The sequence below is a fragment of the Hypoxylon fragiforme genome, assembly GCF_022984875.1.
Source record: "Hypoxylon fragiforme strain CBS 206.31 chromosome Unknown GGS25scaffold_7, whole genome shotgun sequence".
In the NCBI taxonomy this organism is placed as follows: domain Eukaryota; kingdom Fungi; phylum Ascomycota; class Sordariomycetes; order Xylariales; family Hypoxylaceae; genus Hypoxylon; species Hypoxylon fragiforme.
Window position 1 is genome coordinate 274,052 of NW_026054762.1, and position 18,216 is coordinate 292,267.

The 18,216-nt window shown below is 50.8% G+C and overlaps 7 protein-coding genes across 7 annotated transcripts; 3 read left to right on the forward strand and 4 right to left on the reverse strand.

Annotated features, from left to right (window-relative positions):
- Positions 1–1,673: 1,673 nt before the first annotated feature.
- On the reverse strand, positions 1,674–4,218 carry GGS25DRAFT_497789 (amino acid permease/ SLC12A domain-containing protein). Its single transcript, XM_049261643.1, has 2 exons — positions 2,058–4,218; positions 1,674–1,917 (listed from the first exon to the last, which is right to left on the reverse strand). The coding sequence occupies exon 1, from the start codon at positions 3,815–3,817 to the stop codon at positions 2,201–2,203; it is 1,617 nt and encodes a 538-aa protein (XP_049114386.1). The 5' UTR covers positions 3,818–4,218; the 3' UTR covers positions 1,674–1,917; positions 2,058–2,200.
- Positions 4,219–4,799: 581 nt separating this feature from the next.
- On the reverse strand, positions 4,800–7,884 carry GGS25DRAFT_497791 (MCM-domain-containing protein). The gene is made up of 3 exons (XM_049261644.1): positions 7,679–7,884; positions 5,259–7,608; positions 4,800–5,190 (listed from the first exon to the last, which is right to left on the reverse strand). Exons 1-3 carry the CDS (start codon positions 7,681–7,683, stop codon positions 4,939–4,941), a joined length of 2,607 nt encoding a protein of 868 aa, XP_049114387.1. The 5' UTR covers positions 7,684–7,884; the 3' UTR covers positions 4,800–4,938.
- A 214-nt stretch (positions 7,885–8,098) lies between these two features.
- GGS25DRAFT_353863 (putative zinc finger in N-recognin-domain-containing protein) lies at positions 8,099–10,161 on the forward strand. The gene is made up of 2 exons (XM_049258071.1): positions 8,099–8,466; positions 8,547–10,161. The coding sequence occupies exons 1-2, from the start codon at positions 8,284–8,286 to the stop codon at positions 9,969–9,971; spliced, it is 1,608 nt and encodes a 535-aa protein (XP_049114388.1). The 5' UTR covers positions 8,099–8,283; the 3' UTR covers positions 9,972–10,161.
- Positions 10,162–10,221: 60 nt separating this feature from the next.
- On the reverse strand, positions 10,222–11,902 carry GGS25DRAFT_353860 (NAD binding domain of 6-phosphogluconate dehydrogenase-domain-containing protein). The gene has a single exon (XM_049258070.1). It carries the CDS (start codon positions 11,714–11,716, stop codon positions 10,352–10,354), a length of 1,365 nt encoding a protein of 454 aa, XP_049114389.1. The 5' UTR covers positions 11,717–11,902; the 3' UTR covers positions 10,222–10,351.
- Positions 11,903–12,424: 522 nt separating this feature from the next.
- GGS25DRAFT_497793 (aldolase) lies at positions 12,425–13,873 on the forward strand. Its single transcript, XM_049261645.1, has one exon. It carries the CDS (start codon positions 12,771–12,773, stop codon positions 13,635–13,637), a length of 867 nt encoding a protein of 288 aa, XP_049114390.1. The 5' UTR covers positions 12,425–12,770; the 3' UTR covers positions 13,638–13,873.
- On the reverse strand, positions 13,852–15,957 carry GGS25DRAFT_353857 (glycerone kinase). Its single transcript, XM_049258069.1, has one exon. It carries the CDS (start codon positions 15,830–15,832, stop codon positions 14,066–14,068), a length of 1,767 nt encoding a protein of 588 aa, XP_049114391.1. The 5' UTR covers positions 15,833–15,957; the 3' UTR covers positions 13,852–14,065.
- Positions 15,958–16,808: 851 nt separating this feature from the next.
- Positions 16,809–18,101, forward strand: GGS25DRAFT_497796 (ribose-5-phosphate isomerase B). The gene is made up of 2 exons (XM_049261646.1): positions 16,809–17,307; positions 17,404–18,101. Exons 1-2 carry the CDS (start codon positions 17,269–17,271, stop codon positions 17,833–17,835), a joined length of 471 nt encoding a protein of 156 aa, XP_049114392.1. The 5' UTR covers positions 16,809–17,268; the 3' UTR covers positions 17,836–18,101.
- The last annotated feature ends 115 nt before the right edge of the window (positions 18,102–18,216 follow it).

Here is an 18,216-nt window from a genome sequence, read left to right on the forward strand (position 1 = left end):
GATACCAGGGTGCTTAGCGCCGTTACCTGAGCAGTTGCGTGTGTTACCCAAGCTACGAGCGCCAAATGTTACCAACATTGAAGGTACGAAGGTTGTGGCCAAAAGTTTAGACCAAGATATACCTCCGCCCCACAGTGCGCTACTCTTTTTTGGGCTTCTACCAATAATAGGTATACATTTAACGTCAAACCCCCCACAACCCTTAAAAGTATAGCACCTTATAGCACACTTAAGCGTTATAATATGCTATAAACTTAAAGCCTTTAATCCTAAACAACCTTAGATTATTATACAAATATTTACATTAATTTAATAGAGAAAAAAAATTACAGAAATTTCTATTATTAAATACACTAATTAAATAACGTAATAGCATATTTAATATTTATTAAGAGTTTTGCTATGTGCACTACCTATTTTTGCTATTAGGGCCTTAGGTGCACTACCATTAAGTACCGGTACATGCCCTAAATTTTGAAATCCGGGCCTAATCTAGCGCCTCTAGCGCCCCCAGCTGCCCACATCAATTCAATCCATATAACTTTTCAACCACATGTCGCATTACAATGCAACTGGATTCAATTGAAAGCGCATTCAATTACCGATTGATTGGTGTAGGTCTCAAATTGAGGCGATGGGTGGTCGCTGAGTTATTCAAGTAAAAAGGTGGCAGCCCGGGCGGCACGTGACTACCCTTAAAGCCACACTAAGACCCCTTAGTGCCACGCCAGGGGCCCTTAGAGCCGCCAAAAAGCCCTAGAGCCGCCTGGGGTCACGCTAGGATCTGTCACGTGACTGCTCTCGAGACAAATACCAACATAACTCTTCAACCACGTATCGCCCCAAATTGCGGCTGGTATCAATCAATCAGTAATTGAATTCTCTTTCAATCAAATCCGGTTGCACGTTTGTAGCAATTTGTTTCAGGGAGTTATTCAAGGTTGAAACTGCTGAATAAGGTTTGGGTCTAAGGGCGCCAAGGGCGCTAAGGGCCCATAGTGTGGCTCTAAGGGTGATCACGTGCCTCCCGTCCTGCCACCTATTTACTTGAATAAATTTGCGACCACGTATTGCCTCAATTTGAGACCTATATCAATCAATTGGCAATCGGATTCTCTTTTAATTGAATCCAGTTGCATCGTGATGCGACATATGGCTGAAGAGTTATTTGGGTAGATGGGATGGATGGCTTGGACGGGCCCCGGCTTTTAAGGTTTAGTGGACTTATGGGATGTACAATACCTAAAGGTAGTGCACCTAAGCCCCCGATAGCAAAAATAGGTAGTGCACATAGCAAAACTCTTTATTAAATAAATTTATAAGGCTTTATAAGTAGGTAAGTATGTTGGCGATGATATTTCTTACAGTGGTAGAAAAGTGGAGGAACTGTGGGGCTGAGGTATATCTTGGTCTAAACTTTTGGCCACAACCTTCGTACATCTGAGTAGAATAAGTGGAACTCCTCAGAAGTACCTGCGCGACATAAAGTTATGCAAACCATCTGTAGCATTATTTCACTAACAATTCTTTGCTAATGTCCTCCGTCGATATATCTTCATCCCCACAACATCCGAGTTTGATATAGCATACAACTTACACTTCGCAGAGGACAAAAAAAATAAGCACATAGGCGAGGTTTATCTATTAGATACATTTTATGAGTGAAAATGAGCAAAAAAAACCTATCTGAACACGGAGAGCTACCGGCCTACTTACGTTAGTCATAGGTAGAAGTGTCTTGCCAACTCAACGAACGAAATGTTTAAATGCTAGAAAATAGGTGCACTCAAGTAAGGAGAACGCAGCGTAACTCGAGACGAAAACGAGCACAAGAAAGTGAATTAGTTATGAAGATGCTGAATAATATACCACTTTAAAAGCTACCCTCTAAAATTTGATGCTTCAAGTTGGTACTAGGTAGTTACCCCCTATTTCTCAATCTCTCACTCTCCCTCCCATCTCCTAACCACCACACCCAACCAAAGATTGTACACATTAACATATTCATCGTATTCATGAATGATATAATTCAAACCCAGTTAGTAACTAGGCCTTAGCTAAGCTAAGCCTAAGTAGATTCATCAACCACCGATGACCAAACTCCTCGCTTCCCCCTCTCCCCTTTCCTGTTTAGCCCCTAACTATATGCCCACCAAGGTGCCTCGGCGAGTACAGGTACCCAGGTAGGCGTTCAAAAAACCTAACGCATAATCACCGTCCTCATGCTCACCGGCACACTCACCGGCACACTCTCAACACTCTCAACATCCCTCTCCACATCCCTCTCCCGCCCCCTCTCCATCTCCACCCCCATCCCCGTCTTAAGATCAATCTCCCCAATAGGAATCAACAACGGACTCCCTCCGCCTCTCCTCCTCACAACAACCATATACCCCGCCCACAGCACCACCACCACAATGCACCCCAGCACACTAGCCAAGAAATGCGGCGGCTTCGGCAGCGGGCTCCTCACCGCCGCCACAACCTGCGCCACGAGCCCGAACCCAAAAACCAGTATCGCGAGCGCGCTGCCCGTGATCCCGGGCGGCGACTTCCACCTAAGCACCTCGGCCTCCTCCAGCCCCTGCCTGCGGATCGCGAGGCGCAGGCGGATGTGGCTCGCGCAGATGGAGATCCAGGTGAAGTAGTTGGAGCCGGCCGCGAGCGCGAGCAGCCAGTCGAAGACCTTGTCGCCGCCCTTCGCGATCTTGACGAGCGAGAGGAGGGAGATGGCGAACACGAGCGCGAGCGCCGGCATCGGGTACCCCCACTTGACCTTGGCGAGGCACGCGGGCCCCATGCCGCGGGCGGAGATGGCCTGGAGGGCGCGGGAGGAGGCGAAGACGCTGGCGCTCGCCATGGAGAAGACGGCGACGATGATGATGCCGTTGAAGGCGGACGCGAGCTCCGGGAGGCCGGCCTGGTCCATGGCGGCGACGAAGGGGCTGATGCCGTTGGACTGGATGGCCTCGGTGAGCGGGACGCGCAGGACGAAGCCGAGCATGAGGATGGGGAGGAGGTACAGCCAGGCGATGCGCACGGGCACGATCTTGCACGCGAGCGGCATCACGCGCTCGGGGTACTCGCACTCGGCGGCCGTGAGCCCGAGCATCTCCGTGCCGCCGTACGCCATGCCCGCCGCCATGAAGACGTACAGGAAGCCGAACGCGCCGTTCTTGAACGCGTCCTGCTTCCACAGGTTGATGCCTACCTCCTCCGCAGGGCGCTTGTCGCTGGGAACTTGTCTGATCGTGATGAGCAGCGCGACGATAATGAAAGTCGACAGCACGAGCGTCTTGCAGGCGGCGAACAAGTTCTCCGTCTCCGCGTAGCCTCTCGCGCCAAACGCGTTGACCAGAACCAGGGCGAGGATGAACGAGGGGAGCACGAAGTGCGCCGGCGCCAGGGGGTCCCAGTAGCGGACGCAGAGCAGGATGACGACGAGCTCGAAGACGATGATGAAGACGAAGTTGACCACGTAGTTCCAGCCCATCGCGAACCCCCACGCCGGCGAGATCAGACGCACCGAGTACTCGTAGAAGGACCCGCTGACGGGGATGGCCGCCGACAGCTCGCCGAGCGCGCACATGGTGGCCCAGACGGCGCAGCCGACGACGGCGAAGGAGACGAGGAGGGAGCCGGGGCCGCCGACTGCGAGGCTGGAGTAGGTTGCGAGGAGCAGGCCCGCCCCGATGGAGCTGCTGAGGGCCATGATGGTGAATTGTCGCATGGTGATGACTTTCTGGAGCTTGCCATCGTCGGGGGGGATTGGTGTTGGAGGACCGAGCTCCATGGTATAGTTATAGGATCCGTCCATGGGTGTGAAAGTCCTTGGTAAAAGGGTGTGTGATAATGATTGTTCGTTGGTTATTCGAGTGAGAAAGAGATGTTATGATAACTCGATTCTGGAGTTGCTTGTGTGTATTCTAGTCGCGAAGACTCGTGATAGTTTCAGTTGGGATATAACTTTGAGGCACGGTATTGTGACAAAAGTTGGCTACCAACAAAATGTTGTGTTTATCGTAAGGCGTTGAGATGATGTATGGAAAGGGAGTGACTAGCGACTCTACACCCATATATATACTGAAGCAGAGCTATCTCCGCGGCTACTGATTACTACTAGGTAAATAGTGGCCATAACCTTTCCGAGTTGCTAGGAGAAGCGTATCTAGTAGATACCTAGCATAAGCATACTAACATAAGCATATAATAGAAGCCAAAATGTTGAAACTTTACTTCGTGGCGTTATGCTCGCCGCTTACCTAGTAGTGAAATGAGAGTGTCGAGTCAGACTGGCAGATGGGCAACTACTACTAGTAGTACTTCCCATCCTCATAAGCAAATGGTGTTTTTATCATGTCCCCCTGGCAACGGAAGAGCATGGCTACAAAGTTTGAACTTGAACAACTCAACCTAACCTAGCCTAACTCTAAGCTTATATATCTGTCAGGGAATCTGAATAGTGTAAAGTAGACAATAGGAGATGTAAGTCTCGTCAGACTTGTTATTCTGGACCATAGAATAATATCGTATAACAGAGCCCCTATTTCACCAGATAGGTATTTTAGAACCTTGCAACGAGTCGGTCATAAAGCGACAACTACAATAAGTGATTCGTAAGAAAAGGGGGAAATACTCCATGGTACAGAGTACTGATACTATTAATAGTCTTACAATTGGTTCTCTTAATTCCTACCTACCTAATAGTATCCTAACTCCTAGTAGCCCTTGTTACGATTCGGGCGTGCCTTGGGTCAGGTCTTTTATGTTCGCATCACAAAAACCAGTCAAATTTACATAATCTGCTTCATTACTTCATCATTGTCAACATTATCGTAGGTTAGACTATTCACACCTGATGGAAAATCATGCTATCAATATCCTAGTGTCCCTTTCATTGCGATTGCCAACGCCAATTCAAACTGCTATTCCCAAGGCTTAGGCAGCCACTGCGGCACTTCTACGCGCTTGTGCACCTCTACGCGCAGACGGACCACCACTGGGTCTAGACAAGGTGTATTTGGCGAACGCTCGTGCCAAAGCCTTCTTGCAGCTGACCTTTTGGCTGCCGATGAAACTGTCCACAGTGACAGCGATAGCCCGATCAATATCCTGAGCTGTACAGTATTCTGACAATCGCATCCGACAGAAGGCCTCGGATATTCGAATAATGGCTTCCAAGTGACGGACCTAAGGAATGTTAATATACGAAAATAAAGACTGCATGTGAAAAAAAAAAAAAAAAAAAAAAAACTTACAGTAATAGGATAAGCACCCGTGGCTAGTGATTCTCGTCGCATATCTGCGAATAGTCGCGCTACCTTGTCTTCGTCCATATGTAAGAGCTTGGGTTGGCAGTGCTCTCGTGCATACAAGATATATTTGCGCAACAATTCCTGGGGGATCTCGTTTTCTTTCTTTTGCTGCGCTTCGGTTTCTTGTGTTGTCTCGGAATCATGTTCAACTTCCATAGAACCGTCCGTTGCCTGGGTTGCCTGGGTAGTTGGATGACTGCGACTATGTGAACCGACGATGAATCGTGCTAAACGTTCATCTTCGGCGGGGTCTACAGTATCACGTACAACACAAAGGATATCGAAACGAGACAGGATAGGCTCCGTTAGTTCGACGTTGGATGAAAACGGGATGGTAGAGTTATAGCGGCCACCCAATGGATTAGCCGCTGCAATAATACCACACCGAGCCTGTAGAGTAGTAACGATACCAGCCTTGGAAATGGAAATTGTTTGCTGTTCCATGGCTTCGTGGATAGACGTTCGGTCTTGATCGTTCATTTTATCGAACTCATCGATGAGGCACGTGCCTCTGTCGGCGAGCACCAGAGCACCTCCTTCCAAGGTCCATTCGCTAGTCAGAGGGTCTCGACGGACACTAGCCGTGAGACCGACAGCTGAAGCTCCTTGACCAGTGGCAAAAACAGCACGATGTGCGGTCTTTTCAACGTACTTGAGCACCTGGGATTTGGCTGTACCCGGATCACCAAGTAGAAGAACGTTGATATCTCCTCGCACGTGATGGGCACCCTTCGTTGTCTTAGCGACGCCACCGAAAAGTGATAGAGCAACAGCCGTCTTGATATCGGTGTGACCATAGATACTGGGTGCAATCGAATTGATTACCTTCTCTATAACTTGGGGGTCGCGAGAAAGTTTACGGATGTTATGCTCATCTTCCTCAGTAAGTCTGAAGCCAGCAAGTTGGTCGTGAGCCTTGACGACGTTGTTTGCTTCTAAGATGGTGGCAAACACAGGGAACCCATTACGGTTGTTTAGTTGCGCATCGTAATTGTTTCTGTAGATACCGGTGACTTCGATCTCCTCACCAGGCTTCGCTTTGTCGATAAGATCCCATAGAAGAATGACCTCTCGATGTCTGGGCAAACGACCAGCAGGGACCGTTCCGGGCGATTCTTGGAGAGTCAACTTCTGGTAATTTCGGTAGACCGTCTTCTCCGAGTTCAAAGTGAAGGGTCCTCGAGACTGGCAGTTCTGACAGAATGAAATCTTAACCTCAACGCTGGATTCCTGTTGAAAAGGGCCTAGCGTCACGCCACACTTGGTACAGTCGAATCGGACGTATTTAAGCTGAGGGAAAACGCCTGTTCGTCGGGTAACCACACCGCTCACTCTAACCAAGCAGTTCAGATGCGATTGTCTCAGCTGACGGAGAGTGTAGTGAACTGGCAGGTCGAAAATTCGAACGTGGATGTCCGAGTGGATACGTTCATAGTCGGGATAATGAAGAAGAACAACTTCCATAGCTACATCGTCAAATAGCTTGAGCATTTCGGCGGGAGCGTTGGCGAGGAAGTACGCGAGGATGGCCTTTGACGAGGAGAGATGATCATATGATACCTCAAGGGTTTCGGCGTTGATCTCACCGAGGGTTCGAATACGATTGCCGTAGACTGAAGAGCCACTGTCGTCGGTATACTCTGTCAAGAAGGCCTTGAATTCTCTTTTAATAGTGCGCTGCACTGAAGGTTGGGATACCCAATCGGTCAAGCTTGAGGCTTTTACGTCTTGTAAAGCTTCAAGAGAGAGCTCCTCGTCCAAAATATCTTGGTCCATTTCATCATCAGGGTCTTCGTCGTAGTGGTGACGACGTCGACGGGGCTGGGCGGTCAAGTCTATATCACCGTCCTCGTCCTCATCTTGAAGGAAAGCTTGTGGCATTCTCCGTCTACGATCAACCTCTCGGTCTCGGCGGTTCAACTGTGCTTCTAGACGTCGCCTTTCACCGATATTCATCTCGTCGAATTCGCCTTCATCATCGATATCGATTCCTTCGTAACCATCATTGTCATCCTTTTCTCTGTAATCTCGCTCGAAGCCCTCGCGGAAGAGATCTACGTCATCTTCGGCCATCTCATCGAGGTCTTCCAGGTCATCCTCGACTTCGACCTCTTCCTCGATATCGTCATCGTCGTCACCGCCATGAGCAATGTTGAAGGCAGGAGGGGAGGAGGGCATAGGACTAGAGGCAGCCGCTGAAGAAGCGCCATCACCGCCGGTGCGCGATCGTTTACGATTCGCACGAGGGGCAGTGCCGCGATTTGCGGAGTCCATGTTCATACGTAGAGGAGAACTAGAAAAGCACAGATAGCACAGATTAGGAGACTGTTGTAAGAGGATAGAGAGATGAATGTCAAATTTACCTCATTGTGAAATCCTTATTGGGTGTACCTTGATTATAACCAAGCCAAGTGGTAAGGATAAAGTCAGATCAAAGGAGTGATCTGTTGGGGATAGTGGGACTTGGAAAATTGAAGGGAAAGGGGATTAAGCAGTTTCTTGGTGGATGGTGAATTGTAGATTGTTAGATTGTGGAGGTGCAGTGGATAGTTATAGTGGATACCAGTGGACACTGGAAAACACGAAACAAAATCAATTTACGCGTTCTTAATTTTCTATTACTGGTAGTACGCGTCGTGATCGCGTAAAGTGGCACTAGACTATCTTTGTATTAGCGTATCAGAATCTCACTAGTTTGAATTATGTAATTCCGCCTGAGGTCAAATACTACCCCAATTAACTTACTAAGAAGGCATCCACTGTGATATCATATTTCCTAGGTAGTTACTTCTAGTGCATCGCGGCGCGTTCTTAATAGTTAACTTCTTATTAAATGAGTCGCTCTGTCACACTTACATCTGTTAAGCTACATAGCACCATCACCACTTTTGCTCAATTCGCCTCTTCCTCATACACTCAACTTTAGCTATTATCGTCTTAATTATTTACTTGGTAATCTTTGTTGGCGATGGATCCTCCAGCCGCATCAAATGATTCGCATGACGCGCCGGAGGCCAGCGGGAGTACTATCATAGCTGCGCGACCTCGAACTGATAGCTTGTCACAGCAATCCGAGGATTCCCAAACTGCTGCTGAATTTATTAGAGATCAGCTGCAACTGGAAGCTGAAGCTCGCGAAGCTCTTCCTTATGTATGCATTTGATATTTTCCGATTTATTATTCATCTCGTCTTTTCAAATGGTACTCAAACTAATAAGACGACAATATCAGAGTATCGAGAACTGCACCAAGCCCCTTGGCGCATTGCTACAGAATATCTTTGCTTGCTTAACTTGTAATCCGGCCCCTACGAACCCAACCGATCCATACAACCCAGCCGGTATATGCTATGCGTGCTCCGTTCAATGCCATGGCGAACACGACTTGGTCGAGATCTTCCAGAAGCGCAACTTTACTTGCGATTGCGGCACAACACGATTTACTTCTGAGCAGAAATGCTCCCTTCGCATCAACCCCGAAACCAACACGAAGGGTGGCGTCCACTCCGAGGAGCCAGATCCCAACAACAAGTACAACCAAAACTTCCGGAACCGATTCTGTTCGTGCTCCATAGACTATAAACCTCATGAACAAAAGGGAACCATGTTCCAATGCCTAGGTCTTGGTACGCACGAAACTGGCGGATGCGGCGAGGATTGGTACCATCCCGGTTGTCTTGTCGGCCTAGGCCCTAGATGGTTCGAGAAGCAGCCCAAGCAAACTTCAAAGAATATCAATGGCGCACTTCCAACCATTTCAGAAGATACAACTACAACAACTCCACAGACTAATACTGGCCAACCTACCAGCGGTGACCAGGAAGTGGAAGAGGAAGAGGATGATGACGACCTGCCCCTACCTGAAGGGTTTCCTGCTGAAGATGCATTTGATCATCTCATCTGCTACAAATGCGTGGAAGCGTATCCTTGGATCAAGAGGTACGCTGGCACTCCCGGTTTCCTACCGGCAGTGTTCCTGCAAAACGATGTCCAAGTGGATGTCCAAAAGGATGGCGAACCCTCGTCATCGAAGAAGCGTAAGCTGGAAGATGATGTACCAGATGAGGACAATGAACGCAGCAAGCGTGTTAAGAGCGAGTCTGCGGAGGTGGAAACCGCCCCACCTATCCCTCAATTAGTCGACGACGCCACTCCCCAAGTGAAACCTGAAGAACTGAAGAAGGACGAGGAACCTGCGAAATGCAAGCTAACAACTCTCCCACCTGCGCCAACCGGCCAATTCTCCTTGTTCGCCACCTCCGGCTTCCGCGACCACCTCTGCCACTGCGCCTCGTGCTTCCCAGATCTTCTAGCCCATTCCCAGCTGCTAGAGGAGGAAGAAATGTACGAGCCACCTCTCTCCGACTCAGCATCTGACCGCGGCGGCTCCACCCACGGCAGTGGCTCGCTGTACGACCGCGGCGAGTCCGCCCTCAAGAACGTGGACCGTGTGCGCGCGATCGAGGGCGTCATGGCGTACAACCATCTCAAGGAGCGCCTGAAGCCCTTCTTCCAGCAGTTTGCTGAGAGTGGCAAGGCCATTGGCGCCGAGGACATCAAGGAGTACTTTGCCAAGCTCAGAGGTGACGAACAGGCGATCAAAGACGCGGGCGAGGCTGCGAAGGAGGATCAGCGGCAGGAACAGAGCGGCTACTAGGTTATTATGTGTGTGTAAAAGTAAAAAGGGGGTTATTGGTATTATCTAAGCGGGACTTTGTAGGAATATGCAGAGCTGGCATACCTAGGGCATCTTCATAAGGACTGTGCCTAGTTGGTACCTACCTACTTATCTACCCGCTTGTTTTATTTGGAGTTGGCGGGCATTTAATACCATGGATGGGTTTATACTTGATCGTAGGTATCTAGTAAGCTATAAGCTATACGGATTTTCTTTCCGCGCGATACTATTTGCATGTTTGGTTTGCTCTTGACAATGAGAGCACTATACTGGACGTTGTACTGACGAGTATACAAGAAATATACTGTATTTACTAAGGTAGGTACAGTAAATCTTCACGAATGCACATCCTACGCTACTCATAACCCCCACACCCTCACAACCACAGCCTTGGAAGTGTCAGAACTTGCTACAGCGGGACTCCTTAGCGCAAGCTGCATGAGGCTCAGCGCCTGGCTACCGAGGTACACGGGGACCTTCAACCGCTGGGCCTCCTCGACCGCCTCCTGGAGCTGCCGCACACACGTCCCAAAGCTCTCTGTCTCGTCTCCCGTCGCCGGTGGCAGTGTTTCCCCCCGGCAGAGCTTGATGATGTCCGGCCCGACAGTCTTGAGCACGGAGCTCCCGCCCGCCGCGTTGACGCACAGCTCGAACACCTGGTCGAGATCTAAGCCACACCGGCTCGCGAACGCGAGGGCTTCCGCGGCGGAGCAGAGGTAGATCCCCTTCAGCAGCGCCTTGACAAGCGCGACGCTCCTCACGTCATTCCTCTGCGCCGACCCGCGCCTCAGCACCCCCGGCGGGTCCGTCTTCCCTTGTTGGCCCTCGATGTACAATCGTATCAAACTACTGTCATCGTCAGCGCCGTACCCGCGGGCGAGCGCGGAGAAGTAGACCTGCTCGGCGGTACTCGTCATGGGCGTCGGGAACGCCGCGCGCCGCGCCTCCGAGGTGATGATGCCGGTGTCCTTGAGAATAATCGTCAGCGCGCTGGCGACGGGCTGGAACTCCGGGTCCAGCATGCGCGGCAGCCGGTGCTCGAACATCCACGCCCACGCGTCGGCGGACCCGATGACCTCCTGGCTCGCGAAGTGCGGGTCCAGGTTCAGGTGCGTCGCGAACCCCATCCCTTCGCTCGCCGCGAGGATCTGGTTCGCGGCCAGCACCTGGTGGCACATCTTCATGTTGCTCCCCGCGCCGATCCCGCCCTGCACGATGTACAGTTTCGTTGGGTCCGCCATCTCTTGCAGGAGGAAGCGGCCTTTGTCGATGGAGGCGTCGAGCCCGCCTGCCATGATGGACAGTGTTCCCTCTGCGGCTCGCTGGGCGCCGCCCGAGACGGGCGCGTCGATTAGCCGGATGTCGCCCCGTCCCAGCTCGGCTAGTTCTGCTTCTAGACGCTGGACGTATGCGCACGGCACGGTCGAGCATAGCAGAAGCGCAGCTCCGCTAGGCAGCGCCGAAACGGCCGGGTCCTCGCCGGTGATAAGCACGGCTTGGGCCTGTGCGGCGGTGGCCACCATGCACACGCAGAAGTCCTTGTCCTTGACGGCCTCGGCGGGCGTCGTGGCAATGCTGCCTCCCGCGGCTTGGAACTTCTCTAACGTGGGTTGCCAGACATCGAATCCCGTCACGTTGTATCCCCTTTTGACCAGGTTGGTGGCCATGCCGAAGCCCATGGCTCCCAGGCCGATGAAGGCGATTTCGGGTTTTGCGTCCGCCATTTTGGCCGCTGGTGTGGAGTTTCTCCTTTTCCCCTTTACTTTCCAAAATGTAAACGACAAACAAAGTACCTGCCCAACACGCCAGAAGTGGAGAAAGGAGTCTAACCTAGTATAATATTTATCTAATAATCTATCTATTTACTCTTTATAACGAGTTGGTCTCTTCTAGCACACTATCTAGCTTTCCCCTAACTGTTCATTCAACACAAACCCTGGAACCCTGGAACTGACTCAAAGTACCATTACCGAAAATAGAATATGTAACGGCTGAAGTCCATGATGTCTCCATGTTGCCGACTACGGCCCGGACGGGAGGGGACAACAGAATGTACCCAAATAAGTACTTAGTATATGTGACATATGACATATGACCTCAATACATATAGTAAGAATATGAAAGAAATGTGAGTGTCGGTATTACTATGAACCGAGCAATCTCGGTACAGGCAACAATGAAAGACCACGAGACAGGGTGGAGTATAGGCACTATATGGGGGGGAAGAAATAGAGAAACAAAAGGGGGGGGCATAGGTAAGGGAAATAAGAAGTAGTTAGACTAAAGGCTGAAATGGAACATGGAAACACTCCCCCGCCTTCAACTCCGGCAATGTAATAATACCTAGAGACATACATACCTTAGGGTACTGTGTAAGTTGGAGTAGGTAAGGTAAGGTAAGGTAGCGAGTATATAGCTGTAACCCCACGTTAAGACTGGATCCACTTCATTGTTCTATACAACTGGAGTGCATTCCGATGTCATCGTTTAAATTTCTTTGAGGTGATATCCATGTTAGTGGAAGGTGGGGGGATATAGCTACAGCAATAACCGCTTGAGTATAGAAGCTTGTAACTGTTGACTCCTTTTTTTTTTCTTAAAAACCAAGACTTGAGAATATACATGATCATTGGACTTATTATAACCTATAATACTATATAGAAACTGGATTATATTATACTTACTACTATTCTACAATACCAATTCTCACACTCCAACCCATTGACAATCAAAAACACACTTCACTAAACCCCTTACCTACCTACTTCAACCCCCAAAATGGCCCGCCCCCCCCTCTCCCAAAACCGCTCCATGGCCATCCTCAACGCCGCCCTCGCCTCAGGATACGCCGTCCCCGGAATGTGCTGCTACAACATCGAGTCCATCATCGCGACCGTGCGCGCCGCCGAGTCCGCCCGCTCCCCCGCCATGATCCTCCTCTTCCCCTGGGCCCTGACCTACGCCGGCACCTCCCTCGTGCGCGCCGCCGCCGACGCCGCGCACTCGGCCTCCGTGCCCGTGAGCCTGCACCTCGACCACGCGCAGACCCCCGAGCTCGTGCGGCGCGCCGCGGACATCGACGGGGCCTTCGATAGCATCATGTGCGACATGAGCCACTACGAGAAGGAGGAGAACCTCGCGCTGACGAGGGAGCTGGTCGCGTACTGCCACGAGCGCGGGATAGCCGCCGAGGCGGAGCCGGGGCGGATCGAGGGGGGCGAGGACGGGGTCGCCGAGACCGCGGACCTCGAGGCCGTGCTCACAACCCCCGAGCAAGCAGAGGAGTTCGTCGCAACCGGCATCGAGATGCTGGCCCCCGCCTTCGGCAACGTGCACGGGGAGTACGGCCCGCGGGGGATCCAGCTCGAGTACTCGCGCCTGGAGGCGATCAACGCGGCGGTGGGGGACCGGGTGCGGCTGGTGCTGCACGGGGCGGACCCGTTCGACGAGGCGATTTTTAGTCGGTGCATCAGGGCGGGCGTGTCCAAGGTCAACATCAACAAGGGGATGAACAAGCACTACGCGGCGGTGCAGGAGGAGATGCGCGGGAAGCCGCTGACGAGCGTCATCGAGGCGGGCACCGACAGGATGCAGGCCGCTATCGAGCAGTACATGCACTGGCTGGGTAGCGCGGGCAAGGCGTAAGTTGGGTGTGTGTATGCCGCCTTTACATGCATGTCTACCCTATAAGGTCTTATATAGTGGTTGGTAGATACACGCTATATGCATGCACGATGTGCTGATAAGCAGGCATATTGAACATATACATGCACATAGGTACTTATACCTGTAGTAGTATACAACTGTATACATAGCGTTCGATGTTGGGTACATAATATCATGTATAATACATAAATCTTACAGGAAACGTCTCAGCTATTCACTTTTACTTCTATTACATGTTTATTACATAGTACTATACTATCTTGGACAACACCACCACATAAATCTCACGATGTACCACATATACCATACCAATTAGTTTACCTAGGTTCCCAGTCCTACCTAATGACTACACTAGGTTAGATATGTACCCTACCGTACCTACTATATGAAAATCGTATATACCCAATTTATAATCCTTCCTGTAAGCCCTGTATAGCTACCATCGCACCCCAAGCACCCGGGTCTGGGGGTAGACCCTTACTGCTATCCGCATTAATATACGTCGCCCTACCCAGCTTCGGCTCCAGAGTTCTGGTTAGCTGTGCGCCCTTGACTGCGGCATCCACGCCGTCTTTAAACTGTCCCGACCGTAAGCCATCGGCAAATGGGATCAACGTGTCCATCACCGTGCGGTCGCCAACCTGGGCCGGCGTGAACTGGCGCAAGGTATCCAGCGCCGTGCGCACCGCCGTAGCCCACAACTTCGGCAGCCCTTCGCTCTGAGCCAGCGCCAGGTTGTCCTGGAGCGCCGTTCGCATCGACACGAAGAAGATGCCTAGGATACCGCCCAGCGTGCCGCCCATCTTTCCCTCCACAATCTCCTCCAGCTCTTGCAGCACTGCGAACACGGACCCTTGCGCCGCCAGGTTCTTAGCGTCCAGCGCCGCTACCAGGCAGTTCGCTCCAGTCTTCAGCGTCTCGCCGCAGTCGCCATCTCCCATCACCGTGTCCCACTTTGTCAGGTCCGGCTCCGCCTTCACCAATGCCGCGCACGCGCTGCGCAGCATCCGGTCAAGCCTCGCCGGGTCGATCCGCAGGTCCTTGCCCTCTTCAATGACCTCGCGTGGCTCTACCGTCGGCTGCACGAACTGCTCCTGTCTGTTGCGCCGCACCGCTTGCGACCCTGTCATAGACTCCCAATGCGTGTTGGTCCGCACATCAAAGAAGCCTTTAATGTCCTCGGCACTGTAGGAACAGTTGGCCGCTGCCGCCGTCACGTTAACGATGGAGACGGAAAAGGCTGGCGCGTTGAGCGACGTCTCTAGGAACCCGTGACTTAAGCGCACAGGTGCGAGCTTCCAATTGGCCGCAAGCTGCTCCAGAAGCTCGTCTACCAGCGCTCCCATTTCCAGCCACGACATGCCGCCAAAGTTGCTCACAAGTAGGATTGCCTCGTCGCCCTCCTTGAACCTGACGTACCCTCGCTCCGGGTCCGTCTCGTCGAGGAGGTACGTCAAGATCTGCTTCACGAGCTCCTGAGCCGACGGTTTGGGTGACAACTTCTGGTACCCTGGCTCGTTGTGCGGGCCCGTGCCGATTTCTAGCTCGTTAATGCCTAGCATCGCGTGTTCCGCCCGTCCAGGCACGTGGCAGTGGTCGAGCGTTGCCGCGATGGAAACAATCTGCTGAGAGAACGCGACACCTAGGTCATACACTTGGTCTAGAGAACCGCCAGCACCGGCCGCGCCGCCCATGACCTTAAGCACGCCGAGTTGGCCAGCAAGGCCACGGCGACCAACGAGACTGCCCTTTCGGCCAACAGAGACGTCGTCTCCACACATGATCATCCTGCACTTGTGGCCCTTGGCAATGGCCTTTTGGTTGGCTAGGCCAAAGTGCAAACAGTCGCCCGTGTAGTTGGTGACGACCATGATCGTGCCTTTCTCCGACGGCACGGCGTCGATTGCGGCCAGGATCTGCTTGGTGCTGGGCGAGGCGAAGATATCGCCGGCGACGGAGGCGGCGAGCAGGTTCTGACCGACATAGCCGGACCACGCAGGTTCGTGGCCAGAGCCGCCGCCACTGACTATGGAAACATTGGATTTGTTATACGCTGTGTCGAAGACCACTCTGTTGGCTTCATCCAGACTAAGCGAAGGGTTATAAGCGATGAGTCCTCTAATGCATTTGGTGACGAGCCCATCTGAGGACTCGAAAATGTGACGGGAGGACATATCAAAAACAAACTTTTGATTGTTATGATGTATGATGTAGGATGTATGATGATGGAGGGTCGGGTAAAGAGGTAGCTGGCTGGTTAAGGGATAATTATGTGTGTGTATATATGTGTATATGTGTGGGTGTGGGTGTGGGTGCTTGTACGAGTCGAAAGAATGAGGGAATCAAGGAGTCAGAGGGAGCTACAGACAATAGACAATTTCTATCACGGAGAACAAAGGTAGGTATGCAAATATGTAGATAGGTATGTATGCAGGCATGTGTCGAAAAGCGGTTCCTCAGATAGTTCTGGGTACTATCTGGGTACTATTACATGAAAGAAGAGGATCGTGGAAACCGAAACCAAGGGGTTACCATATCAGGCAACACCACATCCTTTTGACCCATCAATCCATCTTCCCTAGTCGTCGAGGCTCGTGATCACACATGGTAGCGTTGGTGACATAGAGCACCCAGTCCCGAAATTACTTGGCCTCGATCATAATTTCGTAAATCGCCATGTCATTTAGCCTTCCAGACCCTTTCCCCACGGGGCTATTTGGGTATAGTGGTATAGTGGTATAGTGGTATATCGGTATACGTGACAGGCCTGTTTTTTTTGCTGTCCGTATGATTACCGAAGGAGGGGGTGAAGGAGATGGGTACGACAAATAGCGAATAGCGATGCCGGGGAGGGAAAGGGAGAGAGACATTGAGAGTAGAAAACAGCGAACTATTATTGGAGTTCCTTGGAGTCCATTGGAGTTCATACTGTACATACCTAGTATCATTATGTATTATGTACAATGTCATGTATATTGTAGGCAGTACATATCATGTAAGTGATGTAACTTGTAAGTGCTGTCAATTGAACTTGAAGGGTTAAATTGTTGTGATATTTGCCATCGGATTGCCCAATCCGGTAATCCGATAGGCTATACTTTGTTGTACCACATACCTTACCACATACCTTACATGGTACAGTACATACACCCCACTTCAACAAAGAAAGGAAAGAAGCAACCTCACCTAGTACATATGTATGTAGTCTTCAAAGGGGGGAAGGAATGAATGAGTGTGCTATGCTGAATGTACTGAATGTACTAAATGTACCGAGGAGTATGGATGAGTGGTAGACTGGTAGTACGGAGGCACTGACAGGCAGGTACTATGCAGCAAACTGACCTTGAGCTTTTCTTTTCTTCTCTTTTCTTCTCTTCTCTTTTCTTTCCTTTTCTTGTCTTGTCTTGTCTTTTACTTTTTATTATTATTTATTATTTAATACTTATGTTTCATAACGCCTCCTTCTTCCTCCTTCTTTTACATGTCAACTTGTAAGGTGATGAAAACTGTGCTGGCAGATATCCTTCTGTGTCCTACCTAAGTCTCAAGTCCTCATTATCTCATTAAACCTCACTTCACTTTTCCTCCACCCGTATAAATAACTCTCACGATGGCTGAGCCCAAGTGGAAGATTGCTATCGGAGCTGATGTAAGTCATCCTTCCTCTTTACCGCCCTTAGCTTACCCGCTCGTCATTCCACTCGAACCTTTGTCCTCCTCCACTGCTGACAACACCTTCGTATAGGACGCCGGTGTCGGATACAAAAACAAGATCAAGGAAGACTTGGAGAAAGACCCTCGAGTAGAGTCTGTAGTAGATGTCGGCAGTCTTTCGGCAGATGACAAGACAGCATATCCACACCGAGCGGCAGAAGCAGCACAGCTCGTCGCCGATGGCAAGGTTGACAGAGCACTGCTCATCTGCGGCACAGGTCTAGGAGTCGCAATCGCGGCGAACAAGATCAAGGGAGTCCGAGCCGTGACTGCTCACGACAGCTTCTCAGTTGAGCGAGCTGTGTTGAGCAACCATGCTCAAGTGCTCTGCATGGGAGAACGAGTTATTGGCTTGGAACTGGCGCGCAGACTGGCCAAGGAATGGCTTGGATACGTGTTTGACGAGAAGAGCGCGAGTGCGGCCAAGGTAGAAGTTATCAAAGACCTGGAGAAAGCGTTATAAGTTGGAGTGGCATAACGTATGAATAGGTATTCGAGGGCACCAAGTGAGCAAGCATTGTTATTTGCATGGGGTCTATATACCCATTTTGCCTAGGGGGCCGAACGTTTATACGTTACGGGATGCCGCCTCGCGTGGCAGCTAGGTATTCTAATGAAAGCATAGATTACGACGTATTCTAGAGCTAGATTGACAGCAGATAGCATTTGCTTCAGCTGTCATAGAATCAAAATAGCTAAATAAATAAATAGAAATCTGTATATGTAGGTAGTGATGACTAACTCACTATTACAGGAACCGACAAGTATAGGGGTATGGGGTTCGACTAACCTAGGTTAAAAGAATGTGTAAATAGTAGTCTTGACTTAGACTTGGATTTTGAGT